The sequence below is a fragment of the Saccostrea echinata genome, unplaced genomic scaffold (genome assembly GCF_033153115.1).
Source record: "Saccostrea echinata isolate AGI-Se365-2 ecotype Australia unplaced genomic scaffold, CSIRO_AGI_Sech_v1 ptg000001l, whole genome shotgun sequence".
In the NCBI taxonomy this organism is placed as follows: Eukaryota; Metazoa; Mollusca; class Bivalvia; order Ostreida; family Ostreidae; genus Saccostrea; species Saccostrea echinata.
In genome coordinates this window covers 7,419,998-7,439,088 of record NW_026889750.1, presented here as the reverse complement: position 1 = coordinate 7,439,088, position 19,091 = coordinate 7,419,998, and the positions used below count along the sequence as shown (strand labels likewise).

Sequence of the window (19,091 nt, the reverse complement as noted above, 5' to 3'; positions counted from 1 at the left end):
AAAAGAAACAGGTCAGCTAATAATAATTCCTATCGAAATTTCAGCACATTGCTGGAGGACCAGGCTCCAAGACCATAAACTGAAAACAGACTTAAGTCAAAATTTAAAACCAATATAACTTTTGAAATAATTTTGATAATCAAACAAAATTTTCATTATATGCTTGAATTTAAATGTTATACAAAATTGCAAATTTTTAAGCAAATGCATTAAATAAAACTCAAGATATTAAAAATAAAAATTTTGACCTAAGTCTGTTCTCAGTTTATGGTCTTGGAGCCTGGTCTCAAAAAGACTAGATATATATTGTCAATGAGAAACTCCAGCATCTTTTTATAATCAACTTCAGAGTACTTGTGAATGTTTTTGTTGTTGTTGTTTTTTTTTTTTTTTTTTTTTGTTGTTTTTTTTTTTTGTTTTTTTTTGTTTTTTTGTTTTTTTTTTTGTTTTTTTTTTTTTGTAGATGGCCAATCACAAGATATGGAAATTTCAGGGCTCCATTTTTATTGAAAAAGCAGTTGTCTATGATGTCAAAAAGCAGTTATCTATGATGTCAAAAGGCATGGTCTTTTATATATCGTGAGAAATAGTTGTATCAAGTGTTAAAAAGTCATACGTTTTGATGCTATTGATTATTGAAAAATGTATTACATGTGTAATTCACTATTTTTTAAAGGTTCTTATAGAGTTTTTAAGAATCCATATTTGATTATTAGTATCACCACTTCTTGAATATATGTATGTTATAGCACAGTACGTCTGAAATTTCTCCTTCACAGCAGTTAACATTTTTGTGAGAAGTAAAGATAGGAGCTTGGTAGAGCATTTTACAAGACCCTGCAATGTACATGTACCTTATTTGTAAGGATTTTATGACATTTTGGAATCCAGGATAGGTACGGTATATCAGATTCACTTTCCGAAGACAGAAATGTTAAAAGTTATTTGAGAGATTTAGAGTTTTGAAGGGGAATTTTCAGATGTGGAGTGAAAGACAATTAATTGTTTTCAATATTGCAGATATTATAATAAGCTTTAAAACAAATTATATTGTTGCAAGCTTTGTCAGCTGGATCATAACATATTGTTCATGTACTCGTTTTAATTTTTTTAATTAATGGTTTACTGAAAAAACGCAACGATAGATGGTACGTACTATGCTTTTTAGTTTCTATTATAATTCTTTAATTAATACTTTTAAAGCGCTTGATCCAAGACCATTCTGATTAAGTGTCGAGGTTTTTCTCTTGATATTTAGCCTAACGTCTAACATACCCTGGACGAAATTCATATTCGAATTTCTGACCCCATTTGAAAGATTATAGGGCTCCCTGAATTTTGGACTAAAAATATTCGGAACATTTTCTTTTAATTGAGCTGAACGCCGAGTGGGAAGGACAGACAGAATGACTCACTTCACAAACAACATACCGGTATACAAAATCAGAAAAAGAAAGTGAAGTTTGCAAACAGCAAGTCTGCTTTGTACAAAATCAGAAAAAGAAAGTAAAATTTGCAAACAGCAAGTCTGCTTTAATAGATGTGCCGAAAATATTAAGAAAACTACAATGATGTTCAAGGTACTCAGTATTAGTTTAATAGTATAAGTCAATTGCAAACATCCTAGGTCATCAATAAAAATGGAAAATGTAAATTCGCATACCTTGTTATTGATCATCTGCAAATCTATTATGTTAAAAATATTCTGATTCTACAGACAGAAACTCCGAGGTTGGTATAAAAAAAGGATATGTTTTGAGTTTCTCACGGACAATGCTGTAAACGTTCTTATTTCCATGGGTTCATAATTCCGCGTAATTTTTCTGTTCAATCCGCGGGTAGAAACTTACTTGGATTTTTTGAGTTGCCATTGTATGCCTTTAATGCACTTAATAGTGTGCTGAGACAGATTTCCGCGAAAATTTGTGACATTATAATAGTGTAAATCAATCACACGAAGAAAAAAAGTAGTTCTGCATGTGGTTTTCTGAGACCAGGTTTTCAAACAATCTTTTGGAAATTCCATGGGTATAATTGTGCCCCGTTATAAGACCAGTTTTGTATTCATATTAAGCAGAATTTATTAAGAAATTTTATATGAAAACACAAAGTCTCTTGCTGTGGCCTTCAATTCGACATTAGATACAATATCGATGACTTTTTACCAATCAACAATATTTGGTTTCATTCCTACGTTGATTCGATGCATCTCTCTAAACTCAAAATAAAAGACACCACAGAGTCTGACACTTCTGTTTCATATTTGAGAAAGATTTTCAGAGATATTTCAGAGAAAGACATTGATGGGAAACTGAAAACTAGACTATGATCAACTTTTCCATCGTCAACTTCCTTTATTTATGTAGCAAAATATCATTATCACTTGCATGTAGTGTTTATGTCTTCCAGTTGATTCGATAAGCAAGAGCATGCTCTTCGTGCCAACAATTTCAAAAACGAGACAGGCTATTGCCAAATAAGTTGATGATTCAAGGATATGAATAAACTTGGGACCTGAGCCGTATGTCAGGGGTTATGAATTTCACAATTTCGGTATACGGGTAAGTAATTATTATCATCATGGAAACAACATTTCTGCCAAATATCCATGAGTAGACATGATTTTGTACGATGCATCGTAATTTTAAATATGACCAAATAAGCCCACCTTAAGGCCCGAACAAAGCACTACAGGGCCATGAAATTCACAATTTTGGTAAAAAGTTGAGTACTCATTATAATCATGCAATTTTCCTGCTAAATGTCCATGAGGAAAGAAGAAGATGTGAAAAGATATAATACATTTTCAATGTATGACTTGCTTAACCCTAACCTGGGACTGAATCCTGAGTTCAGGGGTCATGAATTTCACAAGTTCGATAAAGGATTCGGTGCTTATCATCATATCAATGATTTCTTTTATCTATGGGTAAGGACTTTTGAAGATTGTATTAATTTTAATGGCTTTGGTTCCAACCATCAATCCCCAAGGAGGCAGAGACCATAAAGTTAATAATTTTTGTTCCTCTTTGTCCGTAGATGCTTTATACATTTAGTTGAATATGGTGCTGCCGTTCCTGAGATGCTGAAATGTTCAAAAGCTAATTGACGATGCACAACGCAAGACGATGGACAAAAACATATATATGAGTGACTCAGGTAACCTTTTAGCTTTTTTGTAATTAAGTTTACATAGCAAAGTCTCTTTTTAAATGGTATATTAATATATATAAAGCTGTTTAACAAAGAACACAGATAAAAAAAAATTGTGGACTTAATTTTAGAATCAATAGAATTTGGCTAAAACAAATCAATCAACAAAAATAAGATTAATATCTTTACAACTGTACATGTACATTCATATTTCGATTTCACAGTTAGATAATCAAAATTTAAAACGATTTATGTTTGATAGTATATAAAAGTATGCAAATATAATATAATATAAAAAGGGCATACATTCAAATTATAAAAAGTATTAAAGTCAAGCTTTTTGGCGACAGAATATGATTTGATTGCTGATAAGTTTGTATTTAATTGGGTACAACTGTACAAAAGCAGTAGAAGTTTCTTGTATTTGCTACAATGTATGTCTTTTTGGTACAAATATCACATGGCATAACTATACTTGTTCTGGGTTTATTTAGTTCATCTTTATAAAAAGTGCCAAGCTTAAGCAAAAGCAAACTTGACACTTATGAAGCCCCGATAAATCTTAGGTAAAACTGACGACACACTGAGACACTGTGTTGTACAGGAACTAATAATATGTGTTGCTACATCCATGTTTACACTTTACAAGGAAATTATTACTGTTTTGATCCATCCTGGTTGATAAAACTACAAAAATCTCCTTATATCTAATTTTAAAAAAATACTGGCATATATGTCTATATATACTGTATCATGAGTAAAATTTAAAACAAATCCTTCTCATTCTGTAGGCGTTTGTAAAATCTTCTGATTATCCAACTATACGTATTTCCATCTTTTGTTCTTGTACACTTTATCATTATGCACATGTGTTACGTAAAGCAGAGGACACAGAAATCTTTGAGTAATGTTTGAGCTTCTTCGGAGAAATGTATCTTTTATAACAGCAAGTTGGTTTGGTAGATTTTCAATGTTTCGTGACCAGTTCAACACTGACTTCACCACAACAAAGACTTCAACTCCATTCATACGCTTTGAACTCTGTGAACTCTGGCGGTGCAATATTATAAAGTTATGAAGGGGATACATGAAAATTGCTGTATTTGAACTGTCTATCTTCTTCTCATTTGAACTTCGGAGAAATCTATATCATCGTCATCCTCAAAGTCCCACTGATTGGCCTTTTTCACGGTTGCTACTGCCGTTACTATGGACGCCGCTATGGTGACAATTCCCGCCAAAATGCAAATTCCCCATGGGAATCCTAATGTCTGCAAGTCGGGTTTTAAATTGGTAGCCAATTCTTTATACAACGCCACAAATACTATTGCACCTCCAAGTATAAACAAACCTAGAAGAGGATTGTAGAGATGATTTGATTTGATTTGAACATGTTATTGCAATAAATATATACAATGGGATTGGGCACAAGTTCTAAAAACTTAATTCGCCCTCTCCCTACATGTTATATCACAAAAGATTGAATTAGACGTGTCCAACAGTATGTACGAGTAAATTAACTCACAACATAGAAACATATACTGCTAAATTATTGACTATACACATTTTAAGGACAATCAATTAAATCTGCCAGAATGCTGAATATAAGAATGAACAAAAGAAAAGAGATATTCATTTTCAGCAATACTGAGGGAAGTGTCCCCCCAGAGTAAAGATTGTAGAGATACCTGGACAACAAATAATAGTTTAAAATATTGCCAAAACACTCTATGAAAACATAAACTCGTAAATGAAAAAAAAAATGTAAACCTCTTAATTATCATAGATTTGATCAATTTTCCAAGTAAATATACATACATGTAAATTAAATTATTGGCGAATCACCAAAATAGCAAGAAAAATGAAATCCGGAAAAAACAGTGATTTTCGCTGATAAATATATCAATCAAATCTCTTGTATAGTTTTTTTAGAGTTAGAATAAGACAAAATAAACCAAAAATAACTTACTTGAGGCACCCAGAAGGTAAATAGAGGCAGATCTGTTACAGTCATATCTTATGCACATGTATAGAAGATGGAAAATAAAGGACAGGAAATTCAGCAGGATTCCGAACGCACCAAAGGCACGGGATATAAACAGCCATTCTGAAAATTATCAAAACACAGTGGGTAATAGAGTAACAGTAATTACTTTTTATATTTTTAATCTATCAGTTTATTTGGACCCTTTCTTTGATGACTGTGGAAGATACTTTCAACAAGGATAGACTCGACTTCTTGTCACTTCTAAAATCAACAAAGTATTTCGGTTTTTTTCTTTATTTCTTTGTTTACTCTTTTATTAATCAATTCATTTATTTGTTGTAAACCATTCTTTGGTAACAATTTAGACTGTATCATGAATTAATTGTAACAAGGTCGGCGCCCACGTCATTAAAAGCTTTTCCGGGGGAACTTGCTTTTTTTTTTTTAATATAACAATGTAATTCAATCCCTAATGTATAGTTTTCATCTGGTAACGTTCCCTTTTCACTTAAAAAATAATCTCGTTAGCGTAACCAATATTTCTATGCCAAAGTAATAACGAAATGCGAACAACACAGTCCTTAAAACATCAAGTGTCATTATAATGAATAGATGTACCTTATTTTTTAGTCTGATAAGAAATGCTCAGAACATGATTATGCGAAGATATATATATTATATATATACAAGAAATTAGTTCACATAAGCAGTTTTCTTTCGAAAACTTGTATTTTCTCTAGAAACAAAATTACAAGTTCAAGGACATGAAAATCAAGATAGCTGATGGGAGAAGCTTAAGATTAGGCAGATAACCTTAATATATCTGGTTGTTTTTAGGATCCGTGTGAAGGGGATCCTTTCTATTACGTTGACTACTTGGAAAAGCAGTGATCTCACTAGTGTTTAAACATCACAGACATTCCTGAAATAGTTTGCCCCATAGAGGAACATATGTACACATCTAACGAAGATAAAAACAGTAGTAAAATAGATCTCTTTTGATTTAAGACTTCGTTCTGATACACGTACAAGTACTGTATTTAGAGATTATAGGTCGATTCAATTAAGATGGTCGGTTATTTCCTTCTAATTAATTATAAAGTTTGACGTAAGATTTGTATTTATTTGAATGCCGCTTCATAAGGAAGATACATGTATGATAAAGAGCCTTTATTCCATGAAATTTGAGAGTGCAAACTCTACTTGTACGTTAATTCTGAGTACAGAAATTTTACACCGCTCCAATTTTCGTGGTATTTGTACTTAGTCTAAATTACTGCATTACAAAATAAGTTACAATTTCCGCCATTACTCATAATACTCACTTATATGGGGTTATGTAGATAAGCAGGAAATTTATTTGCAAATAGCTTGCCCGAGTAAGTCATTAAACTTCAACATATTTTAATGAAAATACAATTGGGAATATTTTATGTATAGTTTGATTTTCCCCTTTTTATTTTACGGTTTTACTCATAAAACAACAAAATCACAAATGCTATGATTTATAAATTGTTTATCTTGGTATATGAATTTTTCCCCCAAGGACAGTTGCATACGGAAGATTTTTTTTCCATCGCAATATCGACAAAAAAAAATCGAGTGTAAAGATGATCATAGGACGACGAAACAAGTATAAACAGCCAAAGATCAAAGAAAAGAATGGCTAGCACATCATTATGTTGATCTCTTAATACGATGAAAGTGATTTAAAGTACCGATTACTTGAGAGGAAATAATAAACATAAACATTACCTTCTGGCTAGATGACTTATTTCAGATATGAATATGTCTTTTCTGGAGAGGAAAAAAAACTTGTCCTAATATCAATGGAGAATGACGTATCAAATAAAAAACGGAAGACTCACCCCTTCCTCCTTCGATCTCGATAACTGTTTTGGTTCTTTCCACTTCAGCTTCATTCTCAACAGAGCCAAGCATGGACACCACAATCGTATGCCGAGCCGAGGGGTCATTGTAGGACCACCACGTGGGTATGAAATACCCCGCCACCTGTAGCAGAAAGGCAAAAATAACAAGAACAAGCGCGATGTAATCCCATGTTTTCAGTCGCTTTCTTTCCATGGTTGCTCAGCCCACCAGTCATCAGGAAACGACATCGTACGCGGATGTGAAGAAACGCCGGAAGTCGCGCGGGATTGGAATGCTCGGTGTCAGAGCCATATTATCTACTCGGTTGTGCTAAGATGTCGGACAGACGGAGGCAGAGAATCAAAACATCAATACATTCCCGCAAGGCACTGAATGATACAGTTCTGTAGAGCTCTATAATATGCAAATACGGCGATCGAAGTGACTAATCTGGCACATAAATTCTACGTATTGATAAACTTTAACATTTTTTAAAGCGTTGCTTTTTTTAAATAATTCATTTATTACATGACGGAAGAAAGCACATAATGCAGGTCTTTACAGGGTTTTCATGTTTTTTTTTTCTCTCTCCTAATTTTCTGTGAAATATGGTTTTCTAATATTCACTTGTTCATGTTGTTACAAAACTATTAATTTTTACCACAGGTTGGTTTATAATTTTAATATGCAAATCTTTAAAAATAATTTCCGTTATTTTTATACATACATTGTATTTAAAAAGTGTTTGATGAACACACACCTGTTAATAAGTCTTCCTTTACTGATATCATCCACATACATGTATATATAAAGCTTGTTCATTTTTCTGTTTGTTTTTTAATCCCATTTTTATATATATAAATCGCCATCTACAAATGTATTATCAAATGAATCATTTTTCTTTTGCTCCCAGATTCTACTGGTGAATTGTGGATGAAAGCAAATAGCGAGGGGAAATTCAAGACGTAAAAGTACCTGAACCAGACCAACCTGACAGAAAGCAGTCCCGGGGACTGCTTTCTGGGACTGCTAAAGCAGAAATAAACAAAAATATTAACTGCTGCGAAGGAGAAACTTGAATCAGACGTACGTACTGTGCTACATCGTATTAAAAAATTAATGTAAATCAAATGCGGATCCTCAAAAATCAATAACGTCACATCCTCACAACGTCAGGGGTGCTAATTCCAATAGTGGCCGTTGGACCCCTGACAAACTTTCTTCGATATTCTACGGGTTGATTGCAGCGACGTCTTTCGGGGAAATTACTAATCTTGATTGTTTTTCTTATCTCTCGACCAATCACATTTAACCTTTCGGTGACATACAACCTGTAACACGTGCTTTGAGGTGTCAACTGCTTACTTTCTATTTGCGTTTAAATGTCTTCTTATGAAAGATCTAATCTGATTGGTGCTTCTCAATGAGAAAATGTCGAATTAAGTTTGTCAGGGTCCAATGACCACGTGTGGACTAGGGACCCCTGAGGTTGTGAGGATGATAACGTCAAAACGCACGACTTTTTCAACGTTTTATACAACCATTTCTCACGATAAACCAATGAAAAGATTTTTTTAACTTCATAACTTCTTCAATAAAAAAAGAAGAAAACTCTTGTTGTGACCTTTAAATCGACATCTGATTATTTAAAGAATGAAGCTTATTTTAACCTATGTTATACGATATAACATAACTTGGGGCAGTTTAGCTTTATAAACCGCGAAGCGGTTTATAAAAAAGCGTAAACTGCCCCAAGTTATGTTTTATCGTATAACATAGGTTAAAGTAAGCTTTATTACTTATTATTTAATTTCAGTATAGACAATAAAACAATTTTTCCTCCAAAAATGGCTTCAAATTGAGCATATTTTAAAAGTAACGTCAAGCGGAATAATACGTTTTTGACGTAACTCATTGTGACGTAGGCACATTATACGGTATAAACGAAATCTTTTATCCAATCAAATGACGTGTTACAACTAATTAAATTATATCGAAATAAACCACAGAGCCTGATTCATCTGTTTCACACATGGATGTTTTATTGACTATAGATGTTAATGACCAGTTGACAACTAAACTATATGACAAACAGGATGACGTTGAATCTACTGTTCCATCGTAAACTTCTCCTCTTTATGTACACGTAGTAATATTTCACTATCCCCAGCATATCCAAATTATTGGCGAAATTTTCCTATTAATCATAGATGTACGAGGTTTGAATACTATAACTTTTGAACTTATTTTAAATTGCAGTACCCCCCCCCCCCCCCTCCCCAACAGCTTAGTCAAACTAAGAGTCTCGTGATCTCCAATGTCCTGGGCAAATCCCCTGTTTGTTTGTTTGTTTGAATATGGGAAGCTACCATCCTTAAGATATACTTGAAGATACTAGAACACAGAGATAAAGGTATTTTATGAGAAAAGAGATGGAGGTAAAGCCATCAGGAGTTTGCCGTTAAAGTGCACCAATTTATTAAACAATAAAAATAAACAGAAACATGGCAAAAAACTGAAAATAATAGCAGAAAACGCATGTTTAAAGTGAACACATCAATTATAGTACACAATCATGAGAGATCTAGCAATAACTAATAGCTACCTGCATCTGTGTAAGACAAAAAACGTAATATAAAACAGTGAAGCTCATAAAATATTTGCATATTGCTAGCCAGCAGAAATTAGAGTTAAAAGAAAAAGATGTTTATCAGTTAAAAATTATGATACACATACAATCTGTTCTACTTAAAATCACCCCAGGTTTTAGTTCATTTAAATAATACTAAAATCATTCAGCATACAGACCATAAAACAAAGTCTCAGCTAATAGAAAAATATTGAAAAATCTTTCATTATCTGTCATTATTTTTTTCTAAATTGTTTATGTATAAAAGTTACCTTATCTTTCATTATTTTCTCTAAATTGCTTATGTAAAGAATTATGGGCAATTTTAAAACAAAACATTTCTTTTTTACGCTTCACATTTTTGAGATAGCACTCACTGTATAGCACAAATGAAACTGATGACATTTATCAATGTGGAAATACACAAAAGCACAAAGTACAATTGATCAATGTGAAAATATACAAAAGCACAAAAAGTACAACGTTCAAAATTTGAAAAATACTGGAGAAATAAAATCTGTCTTGTCCACGGCCAGTTGTTTTCTGACAATATTAAAACAAACTTGACTTTAACACATCAAGCACAAGGAAAAAAAAAGAAAAAAATATATATGCTCACAGAGCTAATGCTTGACGTCATATAAAAACGGGGAAAAAATAACCATCAGCGTTGTAAATACGAACACTGATACAACCATTTCATAAATGTGACCTTAGTAATTTTCAGTAAAATCAAGACTGTGCTGACCGAGTGTTTTACTTTATTTTAGACGAACTTCAAAGAAACAATTAACCACACAGAACTACAGAAGTCAAAAATACATGAAACTGTACTTTGGTTTCGTAAATCTTGCATCAGATGGCGAAGCATCAATATCAAAAATACTGGTGTTGGCTGACTTGTGACTAAAACATTTACAGCGGGTTTAAAGCAGTTGTACTGCACATTACTGTTTATGAATAAAAGCACATGAAAAATTTGACAAATTATAATGTCCAAGATATATACAGTCATAATAAACATGAACACAATATGGTACTACATGTATATATTATATACATTTGAATTTACAGTTATTTTTTTTCAAATCTCGGACTAGAATTTATTTTTAAAAAAAAAATATCTACAATGTACTTCAGTTCTTACCGTATCTTTATATTTTTATATGTTACAAAGATTTCCTCAATTTTGTGTTTCTTAGCGATAAAAGTGTGAAAGAAATTATCCACGACACTTAAATTGACATAATCATGTAAATAACAGGTTTTTACGTGTATAAGTATAAACGCTGACGGTTTAATGAATAAATATTTCATAAAAGTACTATTTACATGTACATATGAAAGATATTGTTTCATTTATTTTTTTAATATTACCGGGTATTCACTTGCATTATCCTTATAATTCTGGCATATTGTTCATATTATATACATAGTCTATGTATATCAAACTCACTTTGTTCGTCCTGTGTTAATATTTCTACACATAAGAGGCTGCAATTCTTATGGTCAAATTAAATACATGTATCTTGTGTACCTAACCGAGTTCAATTTATAACCGGTATAAAATGGATTGAAATAAAAAATACTGTTACATGTATGTCGTCATTAGAAATTTGACTCTCAACTTTCTTTTTAAAATACTCTTTTTTTATACCCTCAATTTTTTTTTATACTAGTAGATGCTTCAAAGAAACTTTGCAGCAGTCCGTGACAAGACTCAAAATTTTATTTAAATCGATCAAGGAAAATAATATTTATTTTTAACACTTAAAATCTTAAATAAGTTCCTGGTTTATTGCCAATGAAAAAAAAACGTTTATGATGAATTACTCGTGCCCTCTTGTGACATATCCAATATTTTGATTGTCTGTCCTATAAAATTTCAGTGACGACGCAGGTACAGATTGGCTAAGCTAGAGTTATAAAGTTTCCTGTTTCAACAAGTTTATATTCTTGTTAATTGGTGTATTTCTTTAGACAAAAATAGCTAATAAATTCATCCCTTGTAACAATTGAGAAACACAAAATCCTATGACATATTCGATTAAAAATTAATAGTTTTAGTAAGTTTTGAGGCAAATATCAATTGGGGAAAATTACTTGCAAACATTCAACTTACTCTTAAATCAAATTTCCGTAATTCTTTTATTTACAGCAGAACAAAGTACCCTACCGAACGTATTAAAGTAAATGTACAAATATCTATCTATGTTTGACTGAGATCAGACATATGGCAAAATATTAATACAAACGACTTGTGGAAAAGACACTAAATGCATTTCTAGAAATAATGGATGTTAAGTCCTACTTGGTTGAAAAAAAAATGAATTTCCTTAGCAATCCACTATAATTATATATAGAAAGTAAAAAAAGAAAACCATTTTATTCTTTCCTATGAAATGGATATCTCCTCAAATATCCTCTGGAATAGTGTGAAGGGGTATCCGAATGGACCGAGATCCTCCGGAATCCTCTGATTCAAAGACATCATCCACATACTCATTCATTAGACGTCTCTGTGGGCGATAGATTCTGTGGTTTCGGTAAAATCGAGAACGTCTGGAGGACCGTCTGTGGGGACTCAGGGGCGGGGATCCAGGGAGGATCTCTGTAGGTGGAGGGTGGCTGACTAGATCGGGAAGTCTGCATATCACCACATATTCCCCTTCTCCCTCCACTAAACACAGAAAATGTATCACGTTTTAACGACATTTATACCTGTACTTAAGATTTTGAAAACGTTTTACAGAAACACATACTTAAATGAGATTTTGGAAGAACTATATTGCTTTAAAGTAGTTAATGTATTTTTTAAATCCCTAAAATTTTACAAAATAAGTACAAACTTACTAGTTCACATACATGTACAGTATTGAATTTAAAATTGTCAACAACAAAAAAATGCCACTCTAAAAAAATGTTAAACACCATTGAGAAACAAGAATATTGAGAGTACATGTATATGAATAGTATTATAGTAATTGTGCTTTTTTTCCCTACTGACTCAACATTTTTCCAGGAGCATTCCGATTGATAGCATTGAGTTTTGCAAAGAAAGATAACCCTAAAATTTCCTCCTGTATTTAGAAAAATTGCACATGCACCACTTTTTAAAAAAATTAAAATGAAGATGGTGGCACTAGAAGAAAAATAATTTGCAGATTGCACTTAAAAGTTGCTTATTGAAATGCTTAACATGAAATCTACCTGAAGAAATACAAAATGGCTAACACAAAGGTTCATGTACTTTGCTGTGATAAGATGGTAAGGAAAGGGGAAAAAATAATTTCTGTGGAATTAAAGCTATCTGCAGCACTGATTAGCAAACACACCATAACTGGATGATGATGGCCATAGTTACATGTAGCTAGAGTATCTGCTATCTAGCATAATGAGCATTTAACAAATTCTTAAATCCAGACACACGTGTATGTGAAAAGCACTTCAAGCATGTTATATAAACATGTATGATGTCCAATCTTTAACAAATTAAGAATTGTTAAATGTAAGATTCAACTTCGTATACCAAGTTCAAATAAAGACACAAACAGACAATTAAGGAGTGGTACCCCCAACCCCATCATTCTTAGGAATTAATAAATACTCATTACACAATTTACATGTAATATAGGTAAGCAACAGAAACTAAGTACATATTTACCATAATTTCTATTCATTGTGGCTTTTCTCTTCTTGATGCAGTGCCATGACACTAACAGGCTCACAATAACTGTCACGACTAGAAAACATAGAACACCAATTAGGATATAGGCCAGCAGCCTCCAGGTGTCATTTTCTCCCTCCAAGTACAAAAGATCTCTTTGAAATGGAAGACGTGATGTTACCTTAGGAGAATCATCCACTATAAAACTCTGCAAAAGATGTCTGACATGTATAACATTACAGTTATATGAACTTCTAGCTACATATAGAAAATATTTGATCTGATGAGTGGTGATGACTAAATATGGGAAAAAAAATTATCCGACTCACCATAAATGATTTTGCTGCACTACTTGACTATTTTTTATATATTTATATATTTCAGTGTCGTTATTTTACCCACAATATATTTTGAACATATTATATATTACATGTACATGTACCTTTATACATGTATGAGTTTATCACAACATTTTGAAACTATGTACCATGCACTTACAAGTTTATACAGTTTAACAGAGAGAAAATGTTTGAAATACAGAATAGTTTCCAATATTACACCATACATATTTAAGTAATGTCAACAAAATTTGTTCACTTTATCATAATTTATGCTTCATACTTACAAAGTTTAAATGCTTTAGGTCCATACAGACCACATCTGATGTATTTGTGCATGGTGTCCCTGTTATTTGTGGTAGCTGACACTGAGAGCAGGGCTGACACTTCTTTGTTGATTTGTTCCAGTATTCATGGTAGCTACAGTTCCTCACACTTGCACAAATCTCCACAAATAAAACTAAGATATTCACTATCAAACATTCTTTTAGCATGGTCATCTGATAGTGGAAAAAAAAACAGGTTTAGTGCTATATAATAATTCATATCTGCATATACTCTGTTATTTTCCTCTATAAACCTGTGCCTAGCAGTTGCATTTATACTTCTTTTAATGCAACTGCTCTCAGCATAGGTACAGGTTCTGTCAAACTCTCTCACGGAGAAATCTGCTACTTATAAGATGCTGTTCAATAGTATACATGTATATTGGAAACATTGAAAAAAATGAATTCCTATGCTATAACGAAAAAAATTCCAAAAATTGAAATAGTAAATTTTGTTTGCCATTATTTTCAAATTAAAATTGTTAGCAATGTTCAAAATTGTACAATAAAAATTTCTTCAAAATAGTTCATAGTGCCAATATACAGCATATTTTTGTGGGGCTAAGTCTATGCTATTTAGCATGTTTAGCATGTGCACTATATTTATCATAACACATTTTGAAAAATACCAGCATTACAGACCACTTGACCTTGGCCTTTGACCTACTTTGCAAAAAATTCTCCAGACAGTTTAATTTAAATTATAGAGGCAGTTTGATAAGGCGTAATAAAAAAAATATGTTTGTTTAGTTACATGCTGAAATAAAAGAGGACCGGTAGGTAAGATTTTTTTTTATTTCATTGATTTTTTTTATACATGAATTCACATGAATTGGTTGAAATACAAACAGTTTTACCATTGTGTGGTGCTTTACTTTTGTTTTGGGGCTTGCCATTTGGGCGATAGACACAAAGACGTTGATGTAGATATTAAACATGCCATTTTGATTTTAAGTACTTTCGATTTCAATTTCAAACGCTTGACCTATTAAGATGCATGTAAAAGTTAAAGTGACCGATGAGTGACTTCCTGATTTTTTCGACGGAAAAAAACTTGGGTCGGCGATAAAATATAGGGTCGGTCGGGTAACCGTAAACAAACATATTTTTTTATTAGGCCTAAAGCATTTATACATGTTTATTAGCTTATGACACTGTACTTTACAACTTAATAGTTATGTTTTGAAACTGTATACCTATGTACAAAAATCCCACTTTGATGCAGACACAAGGTTGTGCACAGTTACATGTACTGTTACTCAGAAAATGGAAATACATCTTTTGCTCAAAAGTGTTAAAAAGCAGCAATGTTTAAACTTTTTTTGCTCTGATTTGCTTTTTTAAAACTCTCTAGTATAAATATTAGTAGTCACGTACATGTGCTTGCGATTTTTTGTCAATTTTAACAGGGACCTATATATATAGTAGGTAGACAGACACCTCGGCCCAGCGACACCTCGGCCCGTCACGCTTGACACCTCGGCCCTGACAGGTCGGCCCAAAATTATTGACACCTCGGCCCATACTAAAGACACCTCGGCCCAAGGAATTTTTATTTTAGAATTATTATCTGTATTCACTATGGTAATATAAATGTATGTATGTTTATAATGACGATATGTATACGATAAACGGGCATATAATTTCAGAATTTTTGAACGAACGACAGCATAGATGTCAGCTGCTGTATTTATTGAGTGGGAGATAGGAGGTCTATTTATTTATTTATTTTGTTACTTATGAAAATGCAACTTTATTCATTTCATAATATTTAGAATTCTTTTACTTAAAAATCACTTTGTAGTAGGGGCGTCTTGTACACTTATCTATATATAATAATTATATGTATAAACCAGTGCACAGTAGCATATGTCCTGAGGTATTCTGTCCTGATCAATAAGATGTCTTAATTGATTTTTTTTTTAATTTATAAACTCAACTTAACCTTACACAGATAGAAGTTACGTTAACCTGATAGATCTTTGCGTAATATTAGAGCATAATGGATATATTTCCCTAAACCAACCAAGGAAGATATGTGGTTTGTACCCAACAATTGGATTAATTTAGCCTGCTCGTAATTAACTCCTCATTGTCACCACCCCATATGCATGCGCTTGAGACTTCAAAGGATGCGCTGCGTCTTCTTCTTTGTTTAACGATTAGCACTATGTGATGGACAATTTTTTTTTTAATTACCGTCAATTTACTCTCGGAAGATTATTCAATTATTTTCTTTTTTATTTCATGGATATATAATAATATAATCCGTCGCATATAGTCCCTATAATAATAAAATACTTAAGAAAATATCAAATAAATATGTTTAAAATAATACATTTTTGTTTGTGCCGAGGTGTCTTTTACGTGAGCCGAGGTGTCTCAAATCTTAGGCCGACCTGTCGGGGCCGAGGTGTCAATGGGCCGAGATGTCGTTGGGCCGAGGTGTCGTTGGGCCGAGGTGTCTGACATTCATATAGTATATAGGTCCCTAATTTTAAATAAAAAGCAAAATTATGAGAACTTGCATTGAAATAGCTAAATGAAGCTACTTTAAGTAGGTAAATAAAGCTACGGTAGGTAATTCAAGCTAAGTAGCTAAATATACTGATTGCACTGCCTACTGGACCTGTTTAACGCAACAATAAAATCGGAAATGAATGAAGACCTGATAATTCGGAAACTTTACATTAAAGGTTGAGGTAAAGTATTTTCTTGGGAATACTTACCGAAGTATATACCTCCTTCAAGTTACCATGCTAATGCTTTGATTAAAGACAGAAGTCATCATTCAAACTCAACTCGACGTAAACCTTAACCGGAAATTTAAAGTTTAATAAATAGAGAAAATTGAATCCAAACAAACAAAGGAATTCCGGAGTAATACATTTAAGTCAGTTGTGGGGGGGGGGGGGTGGCCTGGACCCCCCTTCAGGATTTTCTGAATTATTAAATTTATATAGTAAAATAACCTAATGAAATTACCTTTGACCCCGAAATCCTTTTCTGCGAAACATGCAAAAACCCATTGTTAATTTGGTAAGATAAGAAGGAAAGCGGCTTGTCCGTAAATAAATAAAAAAAAAAAAAAAAAAAACCAACAATCTCCCTTAACCATGTTAACAGCCAAAACGTTAACAATTTTTTATGAAACTGTCATTCCACTGAAAAGTTGTTTATATGTATACATATGACCTACATACATTATATACAATGTACATGTACATATGCATCGTCGGAAACCCACGGTCGGTCTCGCTTCTCTTACCTCCCGAGGTAAGAGAAGCGAGACCGACCGTGGGTTTCCGACGATGGTACATATGTAACACATACTATACATATATCTCAGAAAAAAACCTAATGTGATTCATTAGGTATGGGATTGTTTGGGGTTTTTTTAAATAAGAAAAATATGTAATGTCGAGTAACTGTGGTGCCTCTTACCGTTCCAAGGGAAGATATAGTATTTAGTTTACTAAAGGATAGGACCCCACTGTCTTTCTGACATACATGTAGCTGCGCGTGCAGAACTGTAGCTCTCCGAAAAAAAATTGACAGACCGGAGAGCTACAGAGCCACCCATAGAAAAAAACTGTATATTTATTACGCACAAAAAGTTGCGCTCGGTTCTGGATTTATTTCTCCAATTTCTTACCTCAACTGCACAAAAGCTCGATTTCAACAAATTCCTTAGACCTCTATCAACTACTCTTGTAGTTGACATCTTTGGCCGAATTGTCTAGCCACCCAAAATGGCAGTATTAAAAGGCGAAATTTTGGATGGTCTTAATTTCAGGACCAGGAGAGCTATTAACAACGGTTATAGGAAATGTTTTGATGTGGGAATAGTACAAAAATGTGTAAGGAACACACGGTCAGTAATATTTTGAGATTGCAGTTTAAAAATACGGAGAAATAAATCGAGAAACAGCGCACTTTTTTGTGCGCAATAAATATACAGTTTTTTTTCTATGGGTGGCACTGTAGCTCTCCGGTCTGTCATTTTTTTTTTTTCGGAGAGCTACATGTATAGTTCTGCAGCTAACATACATGTATTTATCAATAAAAATCTGCATTATGACTACATTGTTTGTTATGTACAAATTTTGTATAAGATATCTAGAATTTTTTTTTTTTGGGGGGGGGGGGGGGTAAAGGACACAACAACCATTTCCAAAAATCAACTCATACAATTTCTCATTTATTTATGAAGAAGCCATTGAACTTTAGATGACAACGACAATAAAACAATATAAATGAAGTACATATGCTATAAAATATATTTTTTGAAATATCAACATGTACATAAAACAGAAGAAAAGAACAACACTATTTATTAAATTTTCAACAGTGAAATACAATGTACTGATAATCATATATATCCGTTCAATAAAATTGATATTTTCATACTGTGAAAACAACGTATTTTACAGACTGTGCAAATAACGAACGAAATAAATCACAGTTCGCATATGGCAGCACAAGTTCAGAAAACCAAAGAAAATATAATAAACAGAAAATTCAATGTTTTGTAGTTGGATATGAAATTTATATAATTCGTGAGACAGACTTTTTTTCCTCCTGAGAATTTCCAACTGCAAAACATTGAATATCCTTTTTGTATATCTTAGAAAAAAATTAAATAGTATAATGTATTATAATACCAAGTAGTGTTCATTTAATATAAAAAATGTAAATTTACATTCCAAGTTTATAGGGAATTGCACAATTTCAAAAATCCTGATTCGTACATTTCCAAAGTTCAAACAGAGTGTTAAATCCCAAAATAAAATTTTCCTTAATAAATATGTTCATAGAGTCCACACATCAATGTCAACATATATATCTCAACAAGATTCGAATACTTTTGTAACATTTTTGAAATTAAGATTTAAAGATCAAAGTTTGTAGTACATTGCAAAACTAACTGGAGAATACTAAATAACAACATGAATATCAGTATCATGCATATACAGATATGAGCATGATTATCCGGATAGATATTGACGTACTATATTATTTAGTTATATGTAACTATCTGTGTCTGAAATCCCATTTCCTAAAAAAAGTATTCGAAATTCAATACTTCTGTATATTCTGAGATAAAACTATGTTAAAA

General features: G+C 32.5%; 2 protein-coding genes across 2 annotated transcripts; both read right to left on the bottom strand.

The window, feature by feature from the left end:
* Positions 1–3,201: 3,201 nt before the first annotated feature.
* Positions 3,202–7,288, bottom strand: LOC133184311 (uncharacterized). Its single transcript, XM_061319335.1, has 3 exons — positions 7,009–7,288; positions 5,123–5,260; positions 3,202–4,504 (listed from the first exon to the last, which is right to left on the bottom strand). Exons 1-3 carry the CDS (start codon positions 7,223–7,225, stop codon positions 4,266–4,268), a joined length of 594 nt encoding a protein of 197 aa, XP_061175319.1. The 5' UTR covers positions 7,226–7,288; the 3' UTR covers positions 3,202–4,265.
* A 2,178-nt stretch (positions 7,289–9,466) lies between these two features.
* LOC133183239 (uncharacterized) lies at positions 9,467–16,752 on the bottom strand. Its single transcript, XM_061318226.1, has 4 exons — positions 16,702–16,752; positions 13,934–14,146; positions 13,306–13,516; positions 9,467–12,321 (listed from the first exon to the last, which is right to left on the bottom strand). Exons 2-4 carry the CDS (start codon positions 14,144–14,146, stop codon positions 12,056–12,058), a joined length of 690 nt encoding a protein of 229 aa, XP_061174210.1. The 5' UTR covers positions 16,702–16,752; the 3' UTR covers positions 9,467–12,055.
* Between the last annotated feature and the right edge of the window lie 2,339 nt (positions 16,753–19,091).

Excerpts from the sequence above, each read along its gene's own strand:
- LOC133183239 (XM_061318226.1), bottom strand. The coding sequence starts at position 14,146 with ATGACCATGCTAAAAGAATGTTTGATAGTGAATATCTTAGTTTTATTT. Across the intron at positions 13,517-13,933 it reads ACCTAAAGCATTTAAACTTT|AGTTTTATAGTGGATGATTC; the intron begins GTAAGTATGAAG and ends CATCTTTTGCAG. Across the intron at positions 12,322-13,305 it reads CACAATGAATAGAAATTATG|TGGAGGGAGAAGGGGAATAT; the intron begins GTAAATATGTAC and ends TTCTGTGTTTAG.
- LOC133184311 (XM_061319335.1), bottom strand. The coding sequence starts at position 7,225 with ATGGAAAGAAAGCGACTGAAAACATGGGATTACATCGCGCTTGTTCTT. Across the intron at positions 5,261-7,008 it reads CGAGATCGAAGGAGGAAGGG|AATGGCTGTTTATATCCCGT; the intron begins GTGAGTCTTCCG and ends GATAATTTTCAG. Across the intron at positions 4,505-5,122 it reads TTACCTTCTGGGTGCCTCAA|GTTTGTTTATACTTGGAGGT; the intron begins GTAAGTTATTTT and ends ATCCTCTTCTAG.